Source organism: Gallinula chloropus (assembly GCF_964237585.1).
Source record: "Gallinula chloropus genome assembly, chromosome: 19".
Lineage (NCBI taxonomy): Eukaryota > Metazoa > Chordata > Aves > Gruiformes > Rallidae > Gallinula > Gallinula chloropus.
Genome location: NC_140104.1, coordinates 9,532,721 through 9,557,529, shown reverse-complemented (window position 1 = coordinate 9,557,529; position 24,809 = coordinate 9,532,721). Strand labels below are relative to the sequence as shown.

At 56.6% G+C, this 24,809-nt stretch overlaps 3 protein-coding genes across 5 annotated transcripts; all 3 read left to right on the top strand.

The window, feature by feature from the left end:
* Positions 1-50: 50 nt before the first annotated feature.
* Positions 51-3,838, top strand: BCL7B (BAF chromatin remodeling complex subunit BCL7B). 3 transcript variants are annotated; one of them, XM_084272894.1, is made up of 6 exons: positions 51-201; positions 554-629; positions 854-950; positions 1,970-2,140; positions 2,372-2,451; positions 2,847-3,838. In XM_084272894.1, the coding sequence occupies exons 1-6, from the start codon at positions 110-112 to the stop codon at positions 2,937-2,939; spliced, it is 609 nt and encodes a 202-aa protein (XP_084129020.1). In that variant the 5' UTR covers positions 51-109; the 3' UTR covers positions 2,940-3,838. The 3 variants fall into 3 exon arrangements, with proteins under 3 accessions (XP_084129020.1, XP_084129019.1, XP_084129021.1); XM_084272893.1 differs by having other exon boundaries at positions 1,955-2,140; XM_084272895.1 differs by having other exon boundaries at positions 63-201; positions 858-950; positions 1,955-2,140.
* A 552-nt stretch (positions 3,839-4,390) lies between these two features.
* Positions 4,391-11,489, top strand: LOC311199039 (schlafen family member 11-like; the record flags this gene model as incomplete). Its single annotated transcript, XM_084273084.1, has 4 exons — positions 4,391-5,486; positions 6,703-6,831; positions 9,065-9,821; positions 10,670-11,489. The coding sequence occupies 4 exons, from the start codon at positions 4,391-4,393 to the stop codon at positions 11,487-11,489; spliced, it is 2,802 nt and encodes a 933-aa protein (XP_084129210.1).
* Positions 11,490-13,798: 2,309 nt separating this feature from the next.
* Positions 13,799-24,278, top strand: MKS1 (MKS transition zone complex subunit 1; the record flags this gene model as incomplete). Its single annotated transcript, XM_084272896.1, has 17 exons — positions 13,799-13,872; positions 13,954-14,209; positions 14,435-14,590; positions 15,514-15,611; positions 15,818-15,946; positions 16,807-16,911; positions 17,295-17,403; positions 18,373-18,429; positions 18,764-18,806; positions 19,608-19,670; positions 20,415-20,485; positions 21,301-21,370; positions 22,328-22,435; positions 22,970-23,103; positions 23,482-23,564; positions 23,641-23,729; positions 24,169-24,278. The coding sequence occupies 17 exons, from the start codon at positions 13,799-13,801 to the stop codon at positions 24,270-24,272; spliced, it is 1,749 nt and encodes a 582-aa protein (XP_084129022.1). The 3' UTR covers positions 24,273-24,278.
* Positions 24,279-24,809: the final 531 nt, after the last annotated feature.

The following is a 24,809-nucleotide window of genomic DNA, read 5'->3' as shown; positions in this document are numbered from 1 at the left end:
GTGACGCGGCGCCGTGACGCGGCGCGCTGAAGGCGTAGGCGGGGCGGGCGCATGCGCGGGGAGAGGCGGCGGGTGCTGCGGAGCCGGGGCTGCCGGGGCTGCGGGCGCCATGTCGGGCCGCTCGGTGCGCGCCGAGACCCGCAGCCGCGCCAAGGATGACATCAAAAAAGTGATGGCGGCCATCGAGCGAGTCCGCAGATGGTGAGAGGCGGGGCCGCGGGGGGGAGGGGCGGGACCTGCCCGGCGCGTAGCCAATCGCCGCACCACACGGGTGCCGGCGGCGGCGCTCCGGCGACGGGCATCCAATCGGCGCGCCGCGTGGGGCAGCGGGCAGGGACAGCGAGGCGGCAGCCAATGAGCTCGTCCCCTCTACCCCGGAGCGCGGGGGGGGGGGAGGGCCGGAAGCGCCCGTGATCGGCGGGCGGCGCGACCAATCGCGGCGAGAGACGCGGGGCGGGGGGGCGGGGCCGCGGTGGTGCTGTGGATTGGCGTTGCCGCTGTCCAATCGGCGCGCGGGTCTCGTTGCCGGCGCCGTCACCGTCCGTCCGCGCAGGGAGAAGAAGTGGGTGACGGTGGGCGACACGTCCCTGCGCATCTTCAAGTGGGTGCCCGTGGCCGACAGCAAGGAGGTGGGTACCGCGCGGGCGGGTCTCCCCAGCAGCCCCATCCCGGGCCGTGTCACCGCGCCCCTTCCCCCCGGCCCGGCCCCGCCCCGCCCCAGCCGGCGTCCTGCCCCAGAGGGGCCGGGCTGCGGCGGGCATCCCCCCGGCGCAGGGGGGGAAGGGAGCCGCCCCCGTCCCCCCGTCCCCCCCCCCGCTGACCCCCCGCTCCCGTCTCTCTCTCCTTCCTCAAGAAAGAGAAATCCAAGTCGAGCGGCAGCGCGGCCCGAGAGCCCAACGGCTTCCCAGCCGACACCTCCGCCAACTCCTCGCTCCTCCTAGAGTTCCAGGGTGAGTCTGGCCGGGCCCTCCCGCCGGGGAAAGGCTCTGGGAAGGCGCTGCCCGTGGGTGTTCTGGGAAGAGCAGCCTGTGGCTCCGGTGCGGGGCTGTGCTGGGGCTGTTATATTTTGGCGTCGGCAAGAACTGTAACTGCCTCTGGGGTCTTCTTGTGGGGAGCTTCCCAGCCAGCTGGAGGAGTGGGGGTTCCTGCTCCCAGTCTGCAGTCCCAGCTGGGAAGAGGCCGGTAGCTGCCCACAGCAGACCCCCCGCCCCCGTTTCAGCAGTGCCTTAGGATGAAAGAGCAGAGGTTCTGCTTAACATTGCTCATGATCCCAGAGAAACAGCCAGGAGCAGGATGGGCTTTGTGGTAGAGCCCAGCAAGGCTCAGGCAGTGTATGGACTTGCCACTGGAGTAGAGCACGTGCCTGTTCCTCACTTCTCTGCTTGGCTTTCAGTGTGGCCAAGGAACACTGGGGAACGTGCTGGCATTTCCAGTAGATGCAGTGAGAGGGTTAGCGTGGGTCTGCAGTTTGGGACCGCCTTACCTGGGAAAGGCACGCACCAGGGTTGCATCCCCATCCCAGAGGCCTGTGCTGCGTGTTGCTCTGCGGTCAGATCACTGCCTGTGAACAGAAGAGGTACAAAACCCTGGTACGCAGGCAGGTCTCCGGCCCTCGAATGCCCACCCACCCACCTGGGGTCCTCACAAGCTGTGGCAAGGAGGTTTGGCAGCACAGAGCTTCGTGTGGCCCAGGCACCTTCTGCTCAGCCTTTCTGAAAAGCCAGGGTGGCTCTCGACCTGCTCAGGATCAGTCCCCAGGCGGAAGCATGGCCTCCCCCCTGGGTCAGCTGTGTCCCAGCAGGGAGTCCGGTGCCCAGCAGCACTTAGGGTGATTGCTGACGGTGAATCCTCTGTACTCAACCTTCTCTGTGCTCTTCCTTTTCCCTAAGGCCCTGGCTCTTGCTGCCGCCCTTGGCTGCTGGTGCCCCTGGGTCAAGGTGCTCTTCTTCACTAGGTGCTGTTTCTGCAGATGAGAACAGCAACCAGAGCTCCCTGTCGGATGTCTACCAGCTCAAGGTGGACAGCAGCCCCAACTCCAGCCCCAGTCCCCAGCAGAGCGAGTCCATGAGTCCTGCCCACACATCTGACTTCCGCACGGATGACTCGCAGCCACCCACGCTGGGGCAGGAGACACTGGAAGGTGGGCGCTGGGGTGCTGGGCTGGGAGAGGGAGGGGTTGGATGGACAGGCCTGGGGAAGGCTCTGCCAGAGCTGTTGTTCATCTGGTGAGGGACTGAGGCACTGCTGGTTATGGATGGGGCAGCAGGGACCTGTGTCTTCTGCTGAAGTTGTCCTCTCTTGGCTCAGCACTGAGCTGGGTACTGCTGTGCTCCGGGGTCATCAGATTCATTAACCTTGGTGTTCTCCTCAGAGCCTTCCCTGCCTTCCTCGGAAGTTGCAGACGAGCCTCCCACTCTCACAAAGGAAGAGCCGGTCCCCCTTGAGACTCAGGTAAGGGAAGAGGGATAGAAACCATATCTAAACACGTGTGGTCCCAGCTTGGCCCTTTCACCCTCGTTGCTGCCTCCTGTAGCAGGAACTCTCAATAGAGGGACTTGCTCTGCAGGTCCAGAGTGCCCTCCAGGAGATCCCCAACCTTCTGGCTTCCCAAAACTGTCCCCTCGTTTAGTTTGGGTGTTGAAGTGTCTAGAAAGGGTGTGGAAGTGGAGTAAACCCATGATTTTAGCTGACTCCAGGACCCAAGTGGGTTTCTGCTCCTGCTGCCCCGAGGCTTCCTCACAGAGGGAAGGCTGGGGGTGTCCCCACAACGGGTCTAGGTCTGTGTGGCTTGGTGGCCGTGCCGAGTTCCTGTCACTGCCTGTGACTTCTGCTTCTGGCTTTTGCAGGTAACTGAAGAGGAGGAGGATTCCAGTGCGCCGCCTCTGAAGAGATTTTGTGCCGATCAGAACTCTGTGTGCCACACGGCCTCGGAGAGCTAGCCTGCCCGTCCCGGGGAGCGCGCCTTCGCCAGCCCCTCGCAGAGCCGCCCACCCGCCCCTGGGGCCGGGCGCTTCCCTCCAGCCTGCCCCTTCCCCAGGGGACCGGCGCTCCCTCCGCGCTCCCTCCGCTCGCGATCCAGCCTGCCCTGCCCTGCCCTGGGGCAGGAGCCTCCCGCTCACCCCGGCGGAGGCAGCCTGCGTTCCCTGCCTTCCCGGGCGGCCGGGGCTGCCGCCAGTACCTGCAACTTCGCCTCTATTTATTGGCTCCCTCTCCCTGCCCCCGGAGCGCGGGGGCCTCCTGCATGTGCGGGGGCCGCTCTCCGCGGGGCTCCCCGCGGCCCCGGGCGCTGGCAGATGCTGTCTGCCTGCTTGTGGCTCCCCAGCCCCGGGCGCCGGGTCCCGGAGAGCCGCCTTCCCGCCGCCCGGAGCGTTGCGGGCCCTGTCGGGGGGGGCCGAGGCGCTGTGCAATACGCTGCTTGTTGAAGCCATGACTGTCGGGACGGGCGGAGGGCAGGTGCCGACCGGCCTCTGCTCTGCGCCGGGTGCTGGCGCAGCCCCCCCCCCCCCGGGGCAGGTTCCCCTCGACCCCTCTCCGCGGCTGCCCACCCCACCCCACCCCCTTTCTCCCCCAGCTCCCTCCCCCGACAGCCGGCGGGGTCCCTTCCCCGGTCTGCGAACCCGCGTTCCCGGGGCGGGAAGGACGCGCAGCAGGGCGCCGGGAAGCCCGCCCTCCCCGGCCTCTGCCCCCCGCCGCGCACCCTGCCCGCCCCCGCCGCCCCTGCATGTCCCGCCGCCCCTGTGATCGAGCCTGGCGAAGCCGAAGGCGCGGCCGCGCGTGAAGTGGAAAGTTATTTTAGCACTGAATAGAATATTTTTAAAATTAAACTATTTGAAATACAGCGCTGGGTGTGTGCGGGGCGGGGCCGCGCCGGCGGCGGGAGCTGCGCGGCGGAGGGAGCGCCGGGGCCAGCCCGGTGCCCGCACGGCAGCAGGTAAGGCCGGGTCCCCGCCAGCATTGCGCGCGTTCCGAGCCAGCTCGGAGCCCTCCGGCCGCCACCTCGGCCGGTGCCCGGGAGCGCGGAAGGAGGCGGGAATGGGCGGGAGGCGGGTGGAGACGAAGCGCGGGAGCGGGAGGAGGCGGAGTGCGGCGGCCGCCCTGAGCCGGGCATCCCCGAGCCGGATTTCCTTGATCCCGGCCGCCCCGTCCCGCTCCGCTGCCCGCTCCCGGCTCGGCGGCGAGCAGAAGGTGCCCGCGGTTCCCGGGGCGGCGGCGGGAGGGTTCTGCGAGCGGCCGGCCCCTGCCGTGGACTAATAAGGAACCCGCCGCGGCGGGTCTCTGCTGCGCTTCCCGCCGCCGGTACCGGCGTTTCGGTGCCGGTTCGTTAACTCCCGCGTGTAAGCCCGAGCCGGCGGCGTGCGGGGGTTGATGGTTTTCTCGTTCCAGGGCCGGGATGGCCGGGCGCGATCCGCAGCTGGTGCTGAGCCCGGACACGGACTATCCCGACATGGTGATAGATATCGGGAGGATGGCTTTGGGAGCCAGGTCCAGGAAGAAGAGCTCCAGCGACAAGAAGAAGCAGCGGGCGAAGCTTTCCGCAGCGGTCTGCGCCTTGCTGAATTCGGGCGGGGGGGTGGTGAGGATGGAGAGCGAGGACAGGGGCTACAGCTTCCAGGAGCACGGCATCGGCCTGGACGTGGAGCAGAGCTTGCGGGAGTGCGTGAACGGCACCGAGACGGGGGAACACTTCACCTGGGTGCAGCAGCAGAGCCACCTGCTGCTCTTCGTTAAGACGTGGAGCTGCGGGGCCGCCGCGCAGGAGAGCGCGGCCCCCAAGCCACGCGTGTGCAGCCTGAGCACCGGCCTGGCCTGCCGCTCTCTGACCTCCGTCATCTCCATGAGCCCCAGCGAAGCCGCCACGTTCCTGAGGAGGCGGGAAAGCCGTGCCAGGTGCCCCGAGGAGAGCGGGCCGAGGGCTAAGAAAGCCCTGCTGACTTCCCACGGGGCAGCGGGCCCGCGGAACACCGAGGAGCACAGCATCCAAGGCGCCGCTGCCAGGCTTTTAACGAGAGACGAGCTGCTGGCCGGGGAGGTTCTGGATTTCACAGAGACCACACATATTGAATTCAAGAACTTCTCCACAGAGAACGTCTTGGAATACATCAGAAGAATCCTTCCAAGTTACGCCTCTGCCTTCGCAAACACCGAGGGGGGTTATTTGTTCTTTGGTGTGGATGATAACAGCCGGGTTGTTGGAAGCCACAAGACAGTGCAGAGAGAAGCTTTAGAGAAAACAGTAGAGGATACCATGGGATCGATGCAGGTCCATCACTTCTGCACCTCTCAGGCTGGTGTGCAGTTTAAGACTCACATCCTGAGTGTTTACGACAGCACCGGCGGCTTTCAGGGCTACGTGTGCGCCGTGCGAGTGGAGCCGTTCTGCTGCGCTGTTTTCCATGACAACCCCCAATCGTGGATGGTGATGGACAACAGGATCCAGAGGCTGAGTGTCGAGAGATGGATGGAGCTCATGACAGCTGCAGACCCAGGTATAATCTGCATTCACAGCGGGCCTGACTTCCCTTCAGCCTTGGCTGGTAACGACCTGGCGGCTTCCGTTCCGTTGTCTCACTGAGGCGCCTTGGCCCACGGCCCTGGGGGTGACAGTACCTTATCCAGCCTCTGCAGCAAACCATTCTGTGGGGCATGACCTGGCTCAGCTGGACTCTCTGAAGCACTCCCAGTGGGAATAAACCTTCCCAGGGATTCCACATGCCTCTAAATGAAGTGGAAGGATTCAAAGTCTCCCAGGAGCGGAAGCTTAATGGGAGATTACTCTTAATGAGAATTGCAGAAAGCTTTCGAAGCTGTCTTTGGTCAGATGCTTAGGAGGGAGTGATGTCCTGGGGGAAATCTGACCCCTTTAGGTGCCTGAAAGGGGGTGATTTAGAAAAATAGGAAAGTCCTCACTGCTGCTGATCCCCATGGAGTGACATCCCCAGAGCCTGATGCTCTTGCCCCAGAGAACGGGTTAATCTCCATGACTGATCTTTGTAGGTCCAGCATCTTGGCACAAGTTGCGTGCCAGTGCTAAAGTAAAATAATCATTTCGGCTGTAATGGTGGTGTCCCACTGACCAGCCATCTTTCCTCTCCTCCTTACCTAGTCCTAATCATACCTGTAACGAAGTCAGCGAGACAACAGTAGCTACTGGGACCTGCTCACTTGTCTCGCCAGAGATCAGCCTGAGGTTGAGGAAAGTCCTTCCAGGTCTGCAGCTCCGCAGATCTCCTGCCCCAGGGGAGGCCTGGCCTCATGTCACGTCTCTCCCATGGCCTGTGTGTGGAGCTGGCAGGTCTGGTCCCCTCAGACAGGGTGGTCACACAAAGGAGAGGGGACTGTCAAGAGGAGCAGAGCAAAGCAGTGAGGTCTTCTGGAGAGGTGCCAAAGAGACCCATGCCACACAGAGGTGGTTCCGGTAGGATGCTGGGGCGCCCAATGGGCACATCAGGCATCGCCCCCATGTGCTGGGGTCTCTACACACCCACCCCACGTGGGGTCTGGATCCTGCCTTTGTGCTTTAAGCCAGGCATGCTCCAGCCCTGCCTTCTCTGCAGCAGATGAAGGTCCCGTTGGTCTGACAGGATGGTTAATCACATAGGCAGGGGGTTGAAATTAATCATGTTAGTTACCCTTTAGTGCTGGGGCTTAGAATTTCATATGGAAGAATTTAGATTAATATAATGTGTCTTTTCTCCCTCTAAGACCTTTCCAATCTGGCTGATAAATTTACGAACGAGCTCAGTTTGCTGAGTGGTCCCCCTCTCGTCAGGCCGGTGTATTCACAGGCTGGTCTTCAGTGTGCAGCTCAGCTCCAGCAGTGCCTCTACCCCGGTAAGCTGTTCATTCTGGGTGTTTTCAGTTTCTTCTTTAATTTAGAAGACAGAACTTCTAGGAATGTAACATGATAGGAGACAACCCCTTTTCCTGTTTTCCTGTGGGTGATGCAAGTGGTTGCTTTATACTGCTCCAGGACCTGCTTGGGGTCACTTGCTGTAGGTTTGCTAATGTGGCTTTTACACCTTGTTCTTTATTCACTGTTGTGGGGGTTTGGCCCTGTTAGGTATCTAGAAGATGCAGCTACTCCAAGAAAGTTCAGTTCCCTGACTTTTCAGGTGCTTTGATCTCCTCACCCATTTTTGCCACTAAGTGTAATCCCTGCTGCAGGCAATTGCTGAGCCTCCTGCCCCAGGGGTTTCACCTCCCTCTGCTGCATACCTCCCACCTTGGGGGGTTTCACCTCTCTTGTCCCCGTTATGCTCAAAATTGTTTTTCTGGACAAAAAAAGAGAATAATTCATACCTAGTGTAACTGGTATCTGAGTAACCTAATAACAAATATTAGTGGTCCAGGTCTCATAATTGCAGGTAAAGAAAGAAAAAGACAATACATTAATACCACTGTGAAAAAAGTGGTGTTAGTAATAGTAATAGGAGTAGTAGTAAGCTGCACATTTCCTGGTGCTCAGCCCTGTTCCCTGTGTCACTCAGCCTTTCGCTGCCACTCTGGGTTCTGTCTGCTGGGGCAAGTTCTCAGCACTCCCTTTTCCTGTTTTCCCGGGGGTGATGCAAGTGGTTTCTTTATACTGCTCCAGGAAATGCTTGGGGTCACTTGCTGTAGGTTTGCTAATGTGGCTTTCACACCTTGTTCTTTATTCACTGTTGTGGGGGTTTGGCCCTGGCTGGAGGCCCAGACGCTCACAGAAGCTGCTGTGTCACTCCCCTTCTTAGACAGGGGAGAAAATGGATATTGAGAGCGGAGACAAGGGCAGGGAGAGATCATTCCGCAATCAGTGTTACTGCAGAACAGACTCAGCTAGGAAAGAATTAGTCTAGAAAGCAAGAGCAAATTTCCAAACAGGTCAACGAATACTGAAATGAAATGACCATATGAGCCCCTGGCCCGAGGCCTTGCACACTTGGGACGCTCCCCAGGGCTGGCTGCAGCGATGTGGTGTGGTGTGGCTGGTCTGCAGGGCTCAGCACCAGGGATCTGGGTTCATTTGATTTAGGGGAAGACTTGGATTATTTCAGAAATGCTCCAGCCGTAGAAGCAGCAATGGCTGCTGAGCAACAAACAGCTCCTCATCCCAAGCCCTGAGAAACACGGGGAAAGGAGTGGCCAGAGGTACTATAAATCCTATGACGTTCCTGCAGAGCAGGGCTGTGGCCTGGCTCAGGCTCTGACACAATTCCAGGCCCTCATCCAGCATCACAGCCGCTCTGGCCAGCGGATACCTGCTCCCTAGTGCAGCCCATGGAGTCTTTCTTCCAGATTCTCCCCTAGGGGTGTATGTTACTTGCTAATTTTCATAATTCCCTGTGTCGTTGTGCTCTCGTTTCACGCCTGCCTTCAGGAGACAGGGTGTGCAGCCGGTGAGTGTCGCGGTTCCAGCGCGCGGTCGCTGGCTGTGGCGGCAGCCTGCGTGGCGTGGAGCAGAGGGATCTGCCCGTGTGTTCGGACCCTGCGCAGTTGGAATTCTGCCCTGTGCATTTAAGATGGGGTTTGTGTTAGTATTTTTGAAGCTTATTTGGTATTTTGGAGGAGCTCTGAGTTCAGTGCTGCGATGAGGTACCACTGTGTTTGACAGGAACACGTGTCTGCACGTGCTGCTGCTGCTGCTGAGGTTTTGCTTGCCCTGCACATTGCAGTTTAGCTCTTGGCATGTAGGAGATGCCATATGTGGGATCTTCCATCTGCTTTGGCCACCAGTCTCTCTGTGGCAGCGATGCATCCTTCAGAGAAACACCTAAATCATGAGAAGGCAGGCAGAGAGGAAGCAGGTCCCTTCAAAGAGACTTCTTAGGCCACTTAGAAGTTGGGCATGCCTGAAGCACGCAGTTGCACCTCCTTAATGTATAGAAATTCATGGAGTTACACCTCAGTGCATAGAAAAAACCCTTACAGATCTGCCACCGAGAATCGTGGGAATGCTGGGTGTTTTACTCACACTAAATCAGTTACTTTGACAACCTCCTGGTAGAATATATTCATTCAGTAACTGGTGTGTTGAGTAAATTATTTGCTGTATTTTGTTGTTCTAATGGTTGATTATTTTTTTTCCTAGTGGGTTCCAATGAAATCAAACTGGAGCCAAAAGCCATCCGCTCCGACTTGTACTCTGAGTATCCTGGATTAGAGGATTTAATGAAAAAACAAATCCAGCACCTTGAGAAGGGCATACTGATCTTTTCAAGGAGTTGGGCTGTTGATATTGGGTTGCCAAAAAAAGGGGATGCTGTGTGTGATGTTCTCCTGGTAGCCGAAAACACGTACCCAGTGCTGTACACTGTCACCACGGGGGCCTCTTCCGACGAGGCTGAAAACTGCCGCGCAACGGCTTACGCGCTGAAGCAGAAACTGGTCAATGATGGGGGATACACTAACAGAGTGTGCGTGATTCCCCGAGTACTGCACCTGGATGGCACAAAGGGCCAGAGGGATTCTGCAGGGGATGACGTTCCCCAGCAGCTACCCCAGGAAAACCCAAGTGATTACTCCCGCTTGTACCCAGAGAATTACATCCTCACCCCCAAGGCCATCCCCGCCTTCCTGCGAGCGCTTGTGATTGTTGTGCTGCGCTTTAAGTCGTACCTCAGTGACCACCTTGGCTGTGAGATTTTCAACCTCCTCACTTCCCAGCAGTACACTATCCTCTCCCAAAACCTGCACAAAACCAAAGAGCAGTTTGTCCTTGGGCTTCCTGGCACAGGGAAAACAATCATGGCTGTGAAGATCATCGAGAGAATACGGAATGATTTTCACTGCTCTGTGGAAGAGGTTCTCTACATTTGTGAAAACCAGCCCTTGAAGAAATTTGTGGAGTAAGCAGTCACATGCTTTTCCTCTTTTGTCTGTCTGTCTTTCCCTGCTTTGTGCATACAGCACAAACCCTGCTGAGCTGGCATCTCTTTCCCAAATATAGACCTTTCCCTGGGGCAGGCACACAACAGCCGTCTCAAGAACGGCATTCCTTCTGAAAGCGCTGCTGAGCTGAGCACTGGCCCAGGTCCCATGTTCGCTGCCTGCGCAGCATCCCACTCTCAGTGCTTGCTGGATGGTGTTGGACCTCCAGACAGCAATGGTCTCAGCTGGATGGTGCTGGTGCAGCTGTGCTGAGAACCGGGCCTTGGACCTGGGCCATCGAGATAGGGAGAATGGGAAGGAATGCCCCTTTGGTAGCAGATTGCAGGCAGAGCAGTGCCCCCATCCTGTTCTCACTGTGTTTTCATGGTTGTGGTGAGGTCATCAGGCCACCTCGGTGGTCCTTGCACCAGGGGTGGCAGCCTGGCCCAAGCAGCAGGGCCCCTGGCAGACAGCCTGGCAGAAGCACTGCCCATCCCTGCTCACCCTGGGCAGAAAAGAGAGCGCTGGCAGGGAGGCACCCTGCAGAGCCTTGCCATGGAGGAAGGGTGGGCCTGTGCCCCCTCTGAGGCTAGATCCAGAGTCGGTGGGGGCTGGGAGTGACGTTTCCATGGGGGAATGATGCAACACACCACAACTGAGATGGGAAGCGTTGCAGCTTTAGGCAGTAAGCAGCAGCAGCCCTCCGAGGAGGAACCTGCTGGGAAATGGAGGCAGTGAGTTGGGATTCGTCTGCTCACATCTTGATTTAGTCACAATACTTCTGGCAGTAACTTGTGGTTTGGATTTTGTTTGGTTTTGTTTTCAGAAATAAGATCTGCCGGTCTGTGACACGTGTGGCCTTCTTGAGCAAGAGCTTCCCAGAAGTGAAACACATCGTGGTTGATGAAGCTCAGAATTTTCGTCCTGAGGAAAACTGGTTCCTCTCTGCACGGGAGCTAGTCAAGAGGAACAACGGCGTCCTCTGGGTCTTCCTGGATTTCTTCCAGTCCACTCACCCGTACGGCTGTGGCCTTAAGTTTTCAGACCTGTATCCTCAGGAGCGGTTAACTAAGGTGGTCCGTAACGCCAAGGAAATATGCAACGTCATGTTTGAGCTAATGGAGGGCATCCTCCAAGAACGTAAAACCTATCTGCCCAATAAGGTGCTGGAAGAGTTGTTTAAAACCGCTGGATGTGCCCATTCACTGTCAGGTGACTTTGTAAAGAAAATAAACATGGAAACACGTGAAATGGTAGAGTACGTGACCAGGCAGTGCAGCAGCTACATCCAGCAAGGCTATCCCCCCAGAGATATCGCCATCCTGTGCAGCACGCAGCACGCAGCCCAGGAGTTTGGTGGCAGACTGGAACCTGAGCTAGAAAGACAATTAAGGAAACGTGGGGTGAGGGTGGTCTTTGGGACAGCGGAGAATGTTTTAGACAATGTCATTGTTGTTGACAGCATCCGACGCTTCTCAGGCCTAGAAAGGAGGATTGTGTTTGGCATCCACCCTGTCCCCGCACAAGAGGAGGTGTCTCTCAGTCTTTTGCTGTGCTTGGCATCCAGAGCCAACACCAAACTCCACCTGCTGTATCACAGAGACACTGTGTCGTTAGGTGGCCCCCATTTTTTTGAATCAGATTAAATCATAGAACCATAGAAGGGTTTGGGTTGGAAGGAATCTCAGAATTCCCGCCTCAGTGCCCCCCCTGCCATGGGCAGGGACACCCCACCAGCCCAGAGTGGTCAAAGCCCCATCCAACCTGGCCTTGAATCCTGCCAGGAATCCAGGGGCAGCTCCAGCTTCTCTGGGCACCCTGTGCCAGGGCCTCCCCCTTCCCTGGGAAGGATTTCTGCCTTCCAGCCGCTCTCAGAATCACAAGGTTGGAAAAGACCTTTAAGTCCATCAAGTCCAACCGTTCCTGGTCTCCTCTCAGCCTCCTCTTCTCCAGGCTGAACACCCCTCAGCTGCTTCTCAGAGGATTTGCCCTCCAGCCCCTTCCCCAGCCTGGTTGCCCTTCTCTAGACTTGCTCCAGGACCTCAATGTCCTTCTGATGGTGAGGAGCCCAGAACTGGACCCAGCACTCGAGGTGCAGCCTCACCAGTGCCCAGTACAGGGGCACAATCCCCTCCCCAGACCTACTGGTCACACTATTTTTGATACAGGATGCCATTGCCCTTTCTGTCCATCTGGGCACACTGCTGGCTCATGGTCAGTTGCAGTCACCCAACACTCCCAGGTCCCTCTCTGCCTGACAGCTCTCCAGCCAGTCTCCACCAGGTCCTTGTTAGAATGGAGAAATCTTGGTGACCCATTGGCAGCAGTGAGGTCAACAAGCTGTTGCCATGTATGTGCCCAGCCCATTTCTTACTGTCATGCCAAGTTTGCTGGGAGCAGTCTGGTTCCGCAAATGCTGATGGTGCAAAAACCTGTTGATAATCTACCATGTAATTCTATCTCCTCTTTCTGCTGCAGATGCCAGCTCTTGCCAGAGCTTTGCTTTGTTCTCTAGTAACACAGCTACTGTCACGGCTTACGCTTGGGTGTTAAAAAGCTGAATAGTGATGTGATTATATATTACACCAAGACTCTTGTGAAACGGTCTCAGGTTTCTACTTCTCTGTAATAAATGTCTTTTTCTGACTTTGGGATCTTTCTATTTGTGGTGGCCAGACTTGAAAATGTGAGCGCCGTGCAGTACCTGCACTTGCCCCTGTGGAATTCCATTTCCACCCAACTCTCCAGCCTGTCTGGACCTTGTGGAACAGCAGCACAGCCTTCTGTGTGCCAGCCAGTCCTCCCAGTTTGGTATCGACAGCAACCTTGCTGAGAATAGACTCTGTCTCCTCATCAAGATCACTGCTGAATGTGTTGAGCGCAGCCCCAGCACTGACCCTCGGGCACACCACTGGCTCCAACTGGACTCTACACCGCTTACCACAACCCACAGGGCCCTGCCATTCAGCCAGTTAACTCACCTCACTGCCCCCTCACCCAACCCACACTGCCCAAGCCCGCTTAGGCAGAGGTTATGAGATACCCTGTCAAAAGTCTTGCTTAAGTCAAGGTAGCCAACATCCACAGCTCTCCATCCACCCAGACAGTCACGCCATCATACAAGGCTATCAGATTGGCCAGGCTTGCTTCCCCTGGGCAAATCCATGTTGACCGCTCCCGATAACCTTCTCCACAGGCTTATTGCCATGTTGTTGTGGGATGGAGTCCTGTTCCAGGGATGGCTCCGGGGAAGGAGGCAGGGTAGCCAGGATGCCCGAGGAAGAAGGGCACAGGGAGCAGAGGATGTGTCATACGGTGTTTGTGGATCTCTGGAATGTTTTTATGAGACCCTCACTGGAGGAGGCGTGGGAGGAAGGGGACAGGGCAGGCAGCAGAACTGGTGGCACCCAGCAGCTGGCAGCCCCTGAGCTGGCAGGGTCGGGGTGAGGGGGGACAGGGCTGCACTCTGCCTGCCCCTGGGTGCACAGACCCCTCTCCAGTCACCAGCAGGGCCTGGCTCGAGGGAGGCAGTGATCTCCATGACGCCCTTTTCTTTGCAGCACAACAGCCAGATGCCAGGAACGGCCAGGGAAGGAGCATGGGACAAACCAGGCCCCGGGGAAGGGCAGGGCTGGGCGCAGGGTGCGGGGGAGCACCGCAGCGCGTCTGCCCCTCAGGGCTGTTGGGACGGGGGCGACCTTGCCCTGGGGGCTTCGCGCGTGGAGGCGGGGTCGGCCCTGCCACGGGAGCCGTGCGGACCCTCCCGCCGAGGCCGGGGGATCCTCCCGTGGATGGGGGGGGGGGGCCTTGAGAGAGCTGCTCAGGCGGAAGACGCCGGGGCGCGGAGCTTGTGCGCGGCCGGCAAAGCGCCGGGCCGGGCCCCGCCCCGGCTGGGAGGCGGCCCCGCTGTGCATCCCGCGTCCCGTCTCCGCGGTGAGGGTGGCGGGACGCGGCCATGGCCGAGCCGCTGCGCAGCGCTGGCGGCGCCGTCTACCGCTCCCGCGACCCCGTGCGCAACCTGCGCCTCCGGTGAGCGGACGCCCCAGGCCCCCGGCCCGGCCCCGGCCCCCGGCCCGCCGTGACGCTCCCTCCCTCCTTCCCTCCGTGCAGGGTCCGCATCCGGCGGGTCGCCTCGGGCGGGCCCCTCCTGCCGCAGGCCCCGCCGCCGCTGGCCGGCCCGCGCGGCCCCGAGCTCCTGGGCCTGGCCGACCGCACCGCGACCGGTACGTGGGGGCGGCCGTGGTGGGGAGCGGGGCCGGGGCCGGCGGCGCCGGAGGTGACCGGGGCCTCTCCCGTAGGTGTCGCGGAGGAAGAGGAGGAGGAGGAGGAGGTGGAGGTGGCGTGGCAGGAGAAGCTGTTCAGCCAGGTGGAGGGGCAGGGGCAGGCCGGGAGGAGACGGGGGCGGGGGGCAGCGCGTTCCCGCGGGGTCTCCGGCCGCGGGACAGTCTGAGCCCCGGGCAGGGCACTGGAGGTGCTGGGGCAGCTGGTGGGGTTCCCGAGGCACCGTTTCTCTCCCCGTGGTGGCTTTGGAAGCCCGCTGAGAGGTCGGGGCGGGGCGGTGAAAGGCTTTGCACTTCACGTGTGTGCCCAGTCTGAGGCCGACCTGTACCGGAGCGAGTCGGGCTGCCAGACGGCCCTGGACCGGCAGTACCACCAGGAGATCCTCAGGCTGGACAAGGCCGGTGGCCGCAAGAACCGTCGCATCTTCACCTACGTTGATCATGACCGATTCACCAACCTGGAGGAGGTACTGGCTCTGAGTTACACTGAGGCCTGGAGTGTGTCTGGAGATGGGCAACTGGGCTGGGGAAGGGGCTGGAAGGCAAATCCTGTGAGGAGCAGCTGAGGGAGCTGGGGGTGTTCAGCCTGGAGAAGAGGAGGCTGAGGGGAGACCTTCTCACCACCTCCCCTGCCCTGCCAAGAGGGTGCAGAGAGGTGGGTGATGGTGTCTTCAGCCAGGGGACAGGAGATGGGACAAGGGGCAATGGGCTCAAGCTGTGCCAGGGCAGGGTCAGAGCAGATGTGAGGGAAAAGTTCTTCCCTGAAAGAGTTGTGGGGATGTGGAACAGGCTGCCCAGGGAGGGGGCTGAGTCCCTGCCCATGCGTGTGTTTCACAGACAGGTAGATGAGGTGCTCAGGGATATGGTTGAGCATAGGATGGGAACAGTTGGACTCAATGATCTTAAAGGTCATTTCCAACCCAGTGATTCTGTGATACTCACAGTCTGTACAGCAGAGTGGCAGAACCATTGGCCTACTGGCGAGGGGGGAACATCTGTCAATTCTCGGCCGTGCAGAAGCAAGACACGTACCCTGTATGCAGGAGAGCGAGATGCTTCTGCAGAGCAGCTTCCTCTGGTGCCTCAGAACCAGGATGAGATGTCTCTGTTTCAGAATGTCCATCAGGGGCAACCTGGAGGGACTTTGCAGCGTTGCTCTGTAGCTAATGCTGGGTAGTGTTTAATTGTACTTTGCCACAAGAACAGTGAATGAAATCTACAGCTTTTTAGCTGCTTGTCGTGGCCCCTGTGTGTGTACATACCTGTTCTGTCCTCCAAAACTGGAGCTGTGTTTGGGAGAGGTGTCCTGTCCCTTTCTTGTGTTTGGGAAAGATGTCCTGTTATTATGTCCTTATAAAATTAAACTAGTTCCCACCTGTTTCTCTTGCAGCACTGCCAGAAGGTAACGGACTCAGACCATGAGGTGCCATCATATCTGTCAGAGAGGATGGCCAATGTGAGGAGGAGAAGACAAGACCGTAGGCCAATGTGAGTGCAGCCTGGGACTGGGAGCTTGGTGATGCTCATTTCCTGGTCCCTGTGCCCCAGCCACGCAGCAGCCTGGCCTGTGGAAGTTGGTGGATTGAGCTGTGTCACACTTGGGATCTGGCAGTTTGAGTCCTCATCTTCAGGGCTCGGTGCTGCCTGGGCTGGACTGCTTGGGGTGAGCTGTGGTGCTGCTCTGTTGTTGGCAGAGAAACAAGTTCACTGAAGTCAAAAATCATCACCTGGGAACCCTCAGAAGAGTTTATAAAGAACAACCATGTGATTAACACTCCTGTCCAGACCATGTACATCATGGGGGACCTGGGACCTTACGGGAAGTAAGTAAAATTAAGTGACCTTAGCTTCTCAGAAGGAAACCCACCTTCCCTCCTTACTCAAATCTCCTGTTTCATTCGTTAGTTAAGGAGAGAGAATTCTAATTGCTCAGTAACTTGAGCCGCTTTCTTGCTCCTTCCCTCAGTTGGGAGGTAACCAAGTCTGTTCCTCCAAAAGGCTCTTAAGCTAATGTGGGGAAGTAGGGGTGGGTTTGTTCCCTTTTGTACCCCCATGTGCCTTTACCAGCTCTGCTGCTCCAGAGCAACACAGTGTCCGGGTTCCCTGTACAGACTGTGCTTCTTCTGAGGCCCCAGCTGGAGTCCTGTGTCCAGAGCTGGGGCCCACAATACAAGAAAGATGTAGAACCATTGGAGAGGGTTCAGAGGAGCCACAAAGATGCTCAGAGGGCTGGAGCAGCTCCCCTACGAAGAGAGGCTGAGGGGGCTGGGCTGGTTCAGCCTGGAGAAGAGAAGGCTGCGGGGGGACCTCATTGCAGCCTTCCAGTCCCTGAAGGGAGCAGAGAAACAGGAGGGGAATCAGCTTGTTCAAAGGGTAGAGACTGGCAGGACAAGGGGGATGGAGTGAAGCTGAAGGAAGGAAGGATGAAATTGGATATTAGTGGGAAGTTCTTTCCAGAGAGAGTGGTGAGGGGCTGGAACAGGCTGCCCAGAGAGGGGGTGGATGCCCTGTCCCTGGGGGTGTTCAAGGCCAGGTTGGCTGGGGCCCTGAACAACCTTGTGTAGCTCCAGGCCTGGAGGTTGGTGGCCCTGCCTGTGGCAGGGGGTTGGAACCCTCTGATCCTTGGGGTCCCTTCCAACCCAGACCAGTCTGTGATTCTATGATTCTCAATGTCTTCCCTTAGGCTTGGTCTCAGGGAGTACGAGCATGTTCTTTGCACAGTCAAGGTAGACGGCAATGGGGTGATCACAGTGAAGCCCGACTTCACAGGCAGCGGCGGCGCCTACCGGTGAGTGGGACGGGGCTGGTGGGGCTGATACGGGGCACTGACAGGGCTTCTCCAGACCTCCCCTCAGGCAGCGGATCAGCGCTTGAATCGAGGGATGTTGGTTAGTTTTATTCCAGAGATTTCTAAGGTGAGGTTACTGGGTAGCTTGTGCATGTGTGATGGGTGGGGCTTTGCTGCCACTCTGTAGGGTCACGAGTCTCCTGTTTTGGGTCATTTGGCAGCACTTGGGAGTGAGGAGAGGGCCATTAGTGCCCCTGTGTGGCTGCAGAGGCCTGGTGGAGAGGGGGCTGCTGTGTCAGGAGGGCACAGCTGATGCTGTTGCTGCCCGTGCCCGTTCTCTGCATAACGGGGGAGCTTTGCTGGTGTGTTTTGGGGCTCTGCAGGATCGAGCTGGATGGAGAGAAGCGGGAGGTGTGGAAATACACCATTGAGAATGCATCTGCCCAGGTGCAACCAGAGGAGGAAGAACGGGAGCAGCGAGTGTTGAGAGACGTAAGGACCAGCCTCTGCTGCCTGCACTGCCTGTGCTGCTGACTTGACAGGGGGAGCTCACCCCTTGTGTAGGGTAATCCTTAGTGCTATGCACACCTCAGGCAGACAGAATGACTGTGACTGTCCTTGAGTCCCACGGTGCCCAGCAGCTTGAGAGCTCCTACTTCTGACCGCTTCGCTCCTTACTGGCCTTGTCCAGAATTGGTTCTCCTGGGCTCTGGCTGCAGTGATCTGTGTGGTGTAACTGCTCCATGCCTTTCCAGGGTCACCTGCCAGTGGTTTTCCTTCCCTTCTGAGCAGTGGAAGACCCTTTCTTTGTTCTTCCTCTGGCTGCCTGTGTACCTAGTGAATGATTTCCTGTTCCCCATCATGTCCTGGGATATTGGGGTCTCACTTTATCTCGTGATGTTTCTGAGTTGCCTTTGTGGCTCTGGCAGTTTGTAAAGTTTTAGGTTTTCATTTGTGTGCTTCTGTATTGGTTTTGTGGTGAATAAGGGGGTAATGATTTCTCCACACTGATCTCCCATCTCTTGGCTTCACTGGAATAGTTTATGCCTGTTTCTAACATGTCATTTAAGACCTGCTGGTTCTTCAGGGCTTCTTTTCTCCTTAGACTGGCCTTGGATGAAGTCCCCTCTGCAGCTGACATTCCACGCACCGCTAACAGTTACACATCTTGGTTCTGTTAGATTCTTACAGCCTCTGTATCTGCTGTAACAATTAACCCCATGTGCTGAGCTTGTCAGCAGTTTGAATGGGTTTTAAGTTAACACCCGTTGCAATTGTTGCGATAAGTGATAACATTATAATAAATCAGTAAGTGACAATCATTTATAATCCTTAGGGATATGGTTTAGCATAGGACAGGAACAGTTGGAATCAATGATCTTAGTGGTCTTTTCCAACCTTGAGATTCTGTGATTCTGTGAAAAAGACCCTTTTCCTAACCAGCTTGTTGTGTGTTTCCAGCTGTACAGCCGGCACAAGGAATACCTCAGCGACCTCGTGGGCTCGGAGTTCGAAATGGTGAGTACCAGCAGAGCTTGGCAGGACCTGGGGCACTGCAGATTGTACCAAAGACTCTTTCATTCTGGGACCATCCTGGCAGCTTTTACCCTGTGGCTTCTGACTGAAACCTGGGTCAGAAGGGACAGGCTGGAGTTGATGTGAGCAGTGCAGAGGTCCGCCGGCATCTGTCGGACCAGCAGCAGAGCACGCTGAATGCTGTGAACCTGACAGCCTTTGGCTATAAGACTTTAAGAAGAAATGAGGGGTTTTCACTTTTAAGATAGTGATTGCTGTTAACTTCTGGAATGGTAAACACATCTGTGCAACAGTGTTTTTCTGCTTGTCCTTGCAGACTCTTCCTGGTACGCTGCGGCTCTTTGTGAATGGAGAAATAGGTGAGTCCTTATAAACAGTCACCGTAGGGCTAATCCGGGTCTGCTGGGATGACTGAGGCTACAAAGGGCCAAGGATTCATGGATCACAAGCCAGTCCAGAGTAGATGATTCTCTCCTTAGAGTCCTTGAATTCCTCCTTCACTTCCTGTTTTTGCAGACAAACCCCTTGAGTGGCATTTCCAGATGGGAGGTTACGGATACTGCTGCTGGTTTGTCAAGGCACACAGCTCTGAGAAACAGCAGACTGGGCAGTCAGCAAAGAAAGACTTAAATGTGTGACCCCTGTAATCTGTTTCGTGATATGAAGGGAGCACACAAACAGGAGAGGAATAGACTTTTTCAAAGGGCAGACACTGGCAGGACAAGGGGGGTGGAGTGAAGCTGAAGGAGGAAAGGGTTAGATGAGATATTAGGGGGAAGTTCTTTCCAGAGGGAGTGGTGAGGGGCTGGAATGGGCTGCCCAGAGAGGTGATGGGTGCCCCATCTCTGGTGGTGTTCAAGGCCAGGCTGGATGGGGCCCTGAACAACCTTGTGTAGCTCCAGGCCTGGAGGTTGGTGTCCCTGCCTGTGGCAGGGGTTTGGAACTCTGTGATCCTTGGGGTCCCTCCCAACCCAGACCAGTCTGGGATTCTGTGATACAGGGAAGCAGCTAGCCTAGGGAAGGAATCTTCCATATTCCCGTTACTCTTGAAGACCCTGTCTTTTCCCAGCTTCCAGCAGTACCTTGTTGTCCCTGAAGCTATTGGTGACTGCAGGAGTTTGTGTGGAAGTGAGCAGCCTAAATTCATTCTCTTTTCTCAGTTTCAGCTCAAGGCTACGAGTATGACAACCTCTATGTTCATTTCTTCCTGGAGCTGCCTGACCGTAAGCATTCCCGTTCCCAGCCGCGTCACAGCAGCCGGAGCAGCTTTCCCCTCAGTCAGTACCAGTTAACACAGGGACCAGGGTCTGATCAGGGGTTTTCAGGACTAAAATCCCAGGACTTGATTGTTTGAACTAAACTCATGTTTCAGAGTAAGTAGCATCTTCCCCTCTTGTCTCTTCCAAATCAGGCTGGGACAGGGATGTCCACTGGCTCCTCAGCCAGTGGTGATGGTGTCTGTAGTGTACCCAGAGTCTGTTCCCCTCACCGTGGGGAACAGCCTTCCTGTCTGCTCCTCCATGACAGTGACTGTGTCTGATCCCAGGGCTCACTGTCAGTTCTGTGCTGACACTGATGTTATGTTTTGACTGATCAATAAGGTCCCCAGCACTCACCCTGCACAGCCTGCTGCAGGTTTTGATGCCCTGGAAGCTCTGGCTCTGGCTCCTCTCTCACGCTGTATCCTGGTGTTTGTCTGAAGAGGCACCACTCTTGTATATTTAGGGAAGGTTCTGCTTTTCCCTGAAGATGGAGTTGGTGCTTTCCATGGAGTTCAGCGTGTTGTGGAGAGCAGCCATTGTCTGGAACAAGACAGTGGGACGCACCTGGGGAAATTTGGTGATGGTGATATGATCTGTTACCCTGGTCACTGGGACTGATGGTCCCCTTAGAGCTGCTCTGGCTTGTGCATCTTCCATCCCACCCAAAGCACTCACCCCTGCGCTCGTGTTCTCCTCCTCTCCCAGAGTGGTCCAGCCCTGCGTACCAGCAGCTATCAGGAGTGACACAGACCTGTGCCACCAAGACACTGGGACGGGTAAGGATGCTTCTAAACGGGCAGAGCAGAGTTGCACCAGGCATGCTCTGCAACAGGATGTGTGTGGCAAGCTGTGGGTATTTTCAGCAGAGATGGGACCTTGAGAGCTCCTTCCAGGGGCAGAGTATGTTGGGGATTCTCTGCCTTCTGGTTAGAGCTGCAGTTTTCCCAGGCTGCTACTGTGTCAAAAGAAAACTCTTCGAAGCAGTTCCTGGAATCTCACTTTTTGCTTCCTTTTGGATGGTTGATTGCCTTTGGAGCTTTGATTTTTGTGTCCTCAGAGTTAAGGAAGCATTGTCCTGGCTTGCCTGGGTCAGGAGTGCACACAGCCTCTGAACTGATTTCTCAGAATTAGCCCTGACTCCTGTCTGGGAAGTTGGTTCCATTGCTGTCTCCAGCTCCTCTCCTAGAAAACGTTAATTCTGTAAACTTTTTGATGTCTTTTATGTGAGCTAATTTGCATATTAACTCATTAGCATACCACATCTCAGTCATACCACTTTTGCTTGTCTCTTGTACGGCTTGTGGTGGTGTAATAGTTACACAGTGGCTGAATTACCACCTGTGGTGTGTTTCTCTTTCCCCTGTTTCATTATTTGTAAGGGTCTGTCCCAGTAACGTGGCGCTTGGGAGCGTGTGGGGGTCTGTCACGCGACAAGCGCTTCGTTAGTGAGATGTGATTGATTACTTTGGGCTTCATTACCCCTTCTCCACTGCCACCTCCCTGCTTTCCTCCCTGCTCTCTGTGCCCCCTGCAATGCAAGCCATGAATTTTCTTGTCCAGGAATCCGATCTCTGTCCTGTTCCCGTTCCAGGATAACGTGGCATACTTCTGCTACCCCTTCACGCTGGAGATGTTTCTCACTCAAGGAGATGAATCAGAAGGTATCTGGCAGGTTTTTGGCCCCTCACCAAGATGAAAGGACACATTTAAAGGAAGGGAGGTGTTGCTTGTTCAGCAGATACTGACCCTGTCAACCCCCAGCCTCAGAACACTCTATTTGCCCTGCCCAGCAATGCCAGTAGCATCTGTGGATTCACTGACACTGCCTTGCTTCCAGGCTAGTCAGCTTTAGCCACTTGCAAGCTCCTTGCTTGTCTGTCTCAGAATGCCCAGCACGCTCTGTGTTGCCATGCCCAGTGTGCTGCAGAGCCCTGGGATGCTGCAGCAGAAGAAACAGGCAGCTCTGTCGTACCCAGATAAAGCTCTGCACTGAGCCTCATGTTTGTAGACACGCTCAGTGACCTGTATAATCCTTATATAGTTCCTGTCACTTTCAAACTTCCAGCTCTTTTAAGCTGGGCTCTGCTGCACCCACCCCGCTGCTCCTCGGGCTGTGATTGCTGGGGGCAGCTCTGTGCTGTGCCGCTGAACCCAGTGCACAACACCGGGTTTGAGTAGTCAGCCAGCACAGATGGATTTTTCAGCCTAGAACAAACACTGTGAGTTTGTTTCACTGTGGAAGGAAGAAATACTCTGAGACCTGGCAGAGAGTCTTGGATTGATAATCCCCCAATAATGGTGGGAAAGGTCAGAGGGAAAAGGTTCCCCTGCTTGTCATCAGGTCACAAAAGATTGTCATGTCTGCCCAGGCAGCATTGGAGAACTGGTTTGGGTTTGCTCTCAAAACACAGTTTTCCCAGATTTTTAACATAATGTCAGGAATTCTGTTTTCATCCCCAAATCTGAGGTTTTGGCTTTTACAGAGGAAAATGATCACCCATGCTTGTGGGTGTGTCTCTGTAGGAGTACGAAGGGACTTCCTACCAGTGGAAGGTGACAGTGATTTCTCTGTGATAGTCATCCCCACGAAGCTGTGACCTTCTCCCCTTCCTTTACAGACACTCTCCCTGAGTGGCCTGTTCTCTACTTCGAGGTCCTGTCCCTGGACTTCTGGCAGAGGTACCGCGTTGAAGGGTACGGTTCGTTGGTGCTGCCAGCATCTCCAGGTAAAACATCCCTGGGACATGATGTTGATTGTCTGGGACAGGGATTCTCTTGGGAATGGATCCAGCTGGTGGGGAGGCTTTGCCTTTGCATGCTGCAGGGGAAGGGTGTTTTTGGGGCAGTGAAGGGTTTGATGCACCCTGCACACTTCTGCCTCGTTGAGAAGCATCACGTGCTGCTGTCCTTGCTCCTCCGGTGGTTCTGTCACACAGCCTTGGGTGGCAGAGCTCTGGGCTGACTCTGTGTGTCCATCTGTACCACAGCAGCAGCCTTCCCTGTCCCCCACATGGAATCTGAGGTTCTCACACCGTGTGTAGTCAGGAGATGCTCCTTGCAGGCAGTGGGGGGGTCCTTTCAGTGCTGGCTCTGTGGCTGTATGGGGTGGACTCCTTGGGAAGGTGTCAGGGAGATGCTGTGCAGCATTCCCATTTCCAGCTGTGGTTTGGGTCAGCAGCTCTCCATCTGCTGTGCTGTCCTCTGTGACTCTGAGTGGATTGTTTGTCACAGCTCCTAAGCCATCCTGTTGTCCTGGCCAGGTCTCCACCAGCTCACCATCCCTACCTGGCGCCCGGTGGAGCTGGGGACCGTTGCTGAGCTGAGGAGGTTTTTCATCGGTGGATCTCCTGAGCTGGAGGACATAACCTATGTCAGGATACCATCAACCTTCAAGGTGGGCTTGGCTGTGAGGCATCACTCGTGCTGGGAGATGGGAGGTTATACTCTCAGCTTTAGATGTCTTTGGACAGCCTGGAACAGACTTGAGCAGGGCTGAGCTTGTGGTCCTGTCTCTCTGTCTCAAGTGTCACCTGTGAGTGTGGGCAGAGGAACAGGCAGGTGCTGAGGCAGAGCTCTCTGCCTCCTGAGGTGTGTGCAGCTCAGAGAAGTGGGTTAAAGTGGGCCCAGGCCTCAGCTTACCCCTGCCTGTGCTGGCCCTGTCTGGGAAGCATCTGTCCCTGCCTGCAGCCTGCGTGCTGCTGGTGGCCGTGGTGCTGCCGCAGCGGTTTGCTGCCTGTGGGTTCCCTGATGGTTGGGTCCCCTCTCTGTGCAGGGAGAGCGTCTGAGCCGCTTTGGTTTTCGCACGGAGACAACGGGAAGCGTGGTGTTCCGGCTGTGCTGCCTGCAGCAGTCCAGGTAAGCACAGCAAGGAGCACAGCTCCATCCTGCCTGCTGGGTTGCAGCAGCTCTGACCTCCTCCTGTCCTGCTCAGGTCCTTCCTGGAGACCAGTGCCCGGAGGCAGCGCCTGCAGACCCTGCGTGGGGGCTCCAGCCACCAGAGCTCTGTCTGCAACGTTTTGGGTAAGGCTCAGGGTGTCATTCTCCCTGGTGAGCCTTTGGCTCATTTCTGCACCGATTTTGCAGTGAGGGCAGGATATTTGAGGAGAACCCATTACTGTGGAGGGTAATTACTTGCCCCCACCCCCTGCCCTGGGCTCTCCGCATCCATAGCAGAGGCTGGATGTTCCGATCTGCTCTGTAAACACCCAGAGGCATCAGCTCCCACCAGACAGGAGGAATAACTGTGCCCTGAGGCCAAGGCCTAGGCCAGGCTGCCCAGTCCTGCTGAGCACTGAGTGCAGCTCGTGACGCTGATGCGCAGCAAGGGCCGGGTGCTTTGCTGGCAGAACTCAGTAACAGGAAGTGAGGTGCCTGGCCCAGGAGGGATGATGCTCCCTGGACAGACTTGTCCCTCCCTTCCCTGGTGTGTTGGGACTCGCTGCCACCTGCTGTGTTGCAGAGGCCTTTCAGAGGGCCCGGCGACGGATGCAGGAAGCCTGTGGGACCCTTCCTCAGGACCTCGGCACCGCTGCCTCCGCGCTGCAGCAGCCCCAGGAGCCATGAGTGACCCCTGCACAGCCTGGGAGCGTGCAGCATCTCCCAGCACGAGCTCCCCTTGTTCAGCTGGTACCTGGAAGCTTGTGAGGCCTTTCCTTTGTCATCTTCCCTGCATGGGGGAGGAGTCTGTAACACATCCAGACCCACGTTTTCTTCACCTGTGGAAGGAGCCCCATTTTTTCAGGGCATTTTGTTACCAGCCCTAACTACAGCCAGGGGTCCACAGTTCTGCTGGAAAGACTGAAACATTGACATGGGACCTGTGAACCCTTCAACACCTTCTCAGGAATCAACTGAATAGTAACTGATTAGAAAATTTGAAGTCCACGTGACTTTAAATGTAGTTTTCTTCTTGAAGAAGAGGGTGATGCTGAAGATCAAGGCTCAAATGCAGTTTGAGGCATAATAAAATTAGTAGATAACTTCCTGAGAAGTGCTGATAATTGTTTGCATTTGTAGATACAGAATCCCAGACTGGTTTGGGTGGGAAGGGACTTCAAAGATCATCTAGATCCAAGCCCCTGCCATGTTCAGGGACACCCT

Bases quoted from the DNA above. Each gene is read 5' to 3' on its own strand.
- BCL7B (XM_084272893.1), top strand. From the start codon at position 110: ATGTCGGGCCGCTCGGTGCGCGCCGAGACCCGCAGCCGCGCCAAGGAT. The intron at 2,141-2,371 runs GTGGGCGCTGGG...TGTTCTCCTCAG, and splicing joins GGGGCAGGAGACACTGGAAG to AGCCTTCCCTGCCTTCCTCG. The intron at 2,452-2,846 runs GTAAGGGAAGAG...TGGCTTTTGCAG, and splicing joins CGGTCCCCCTTGAGACTCAG to GTAACTGAAGAGGAGGAGGA.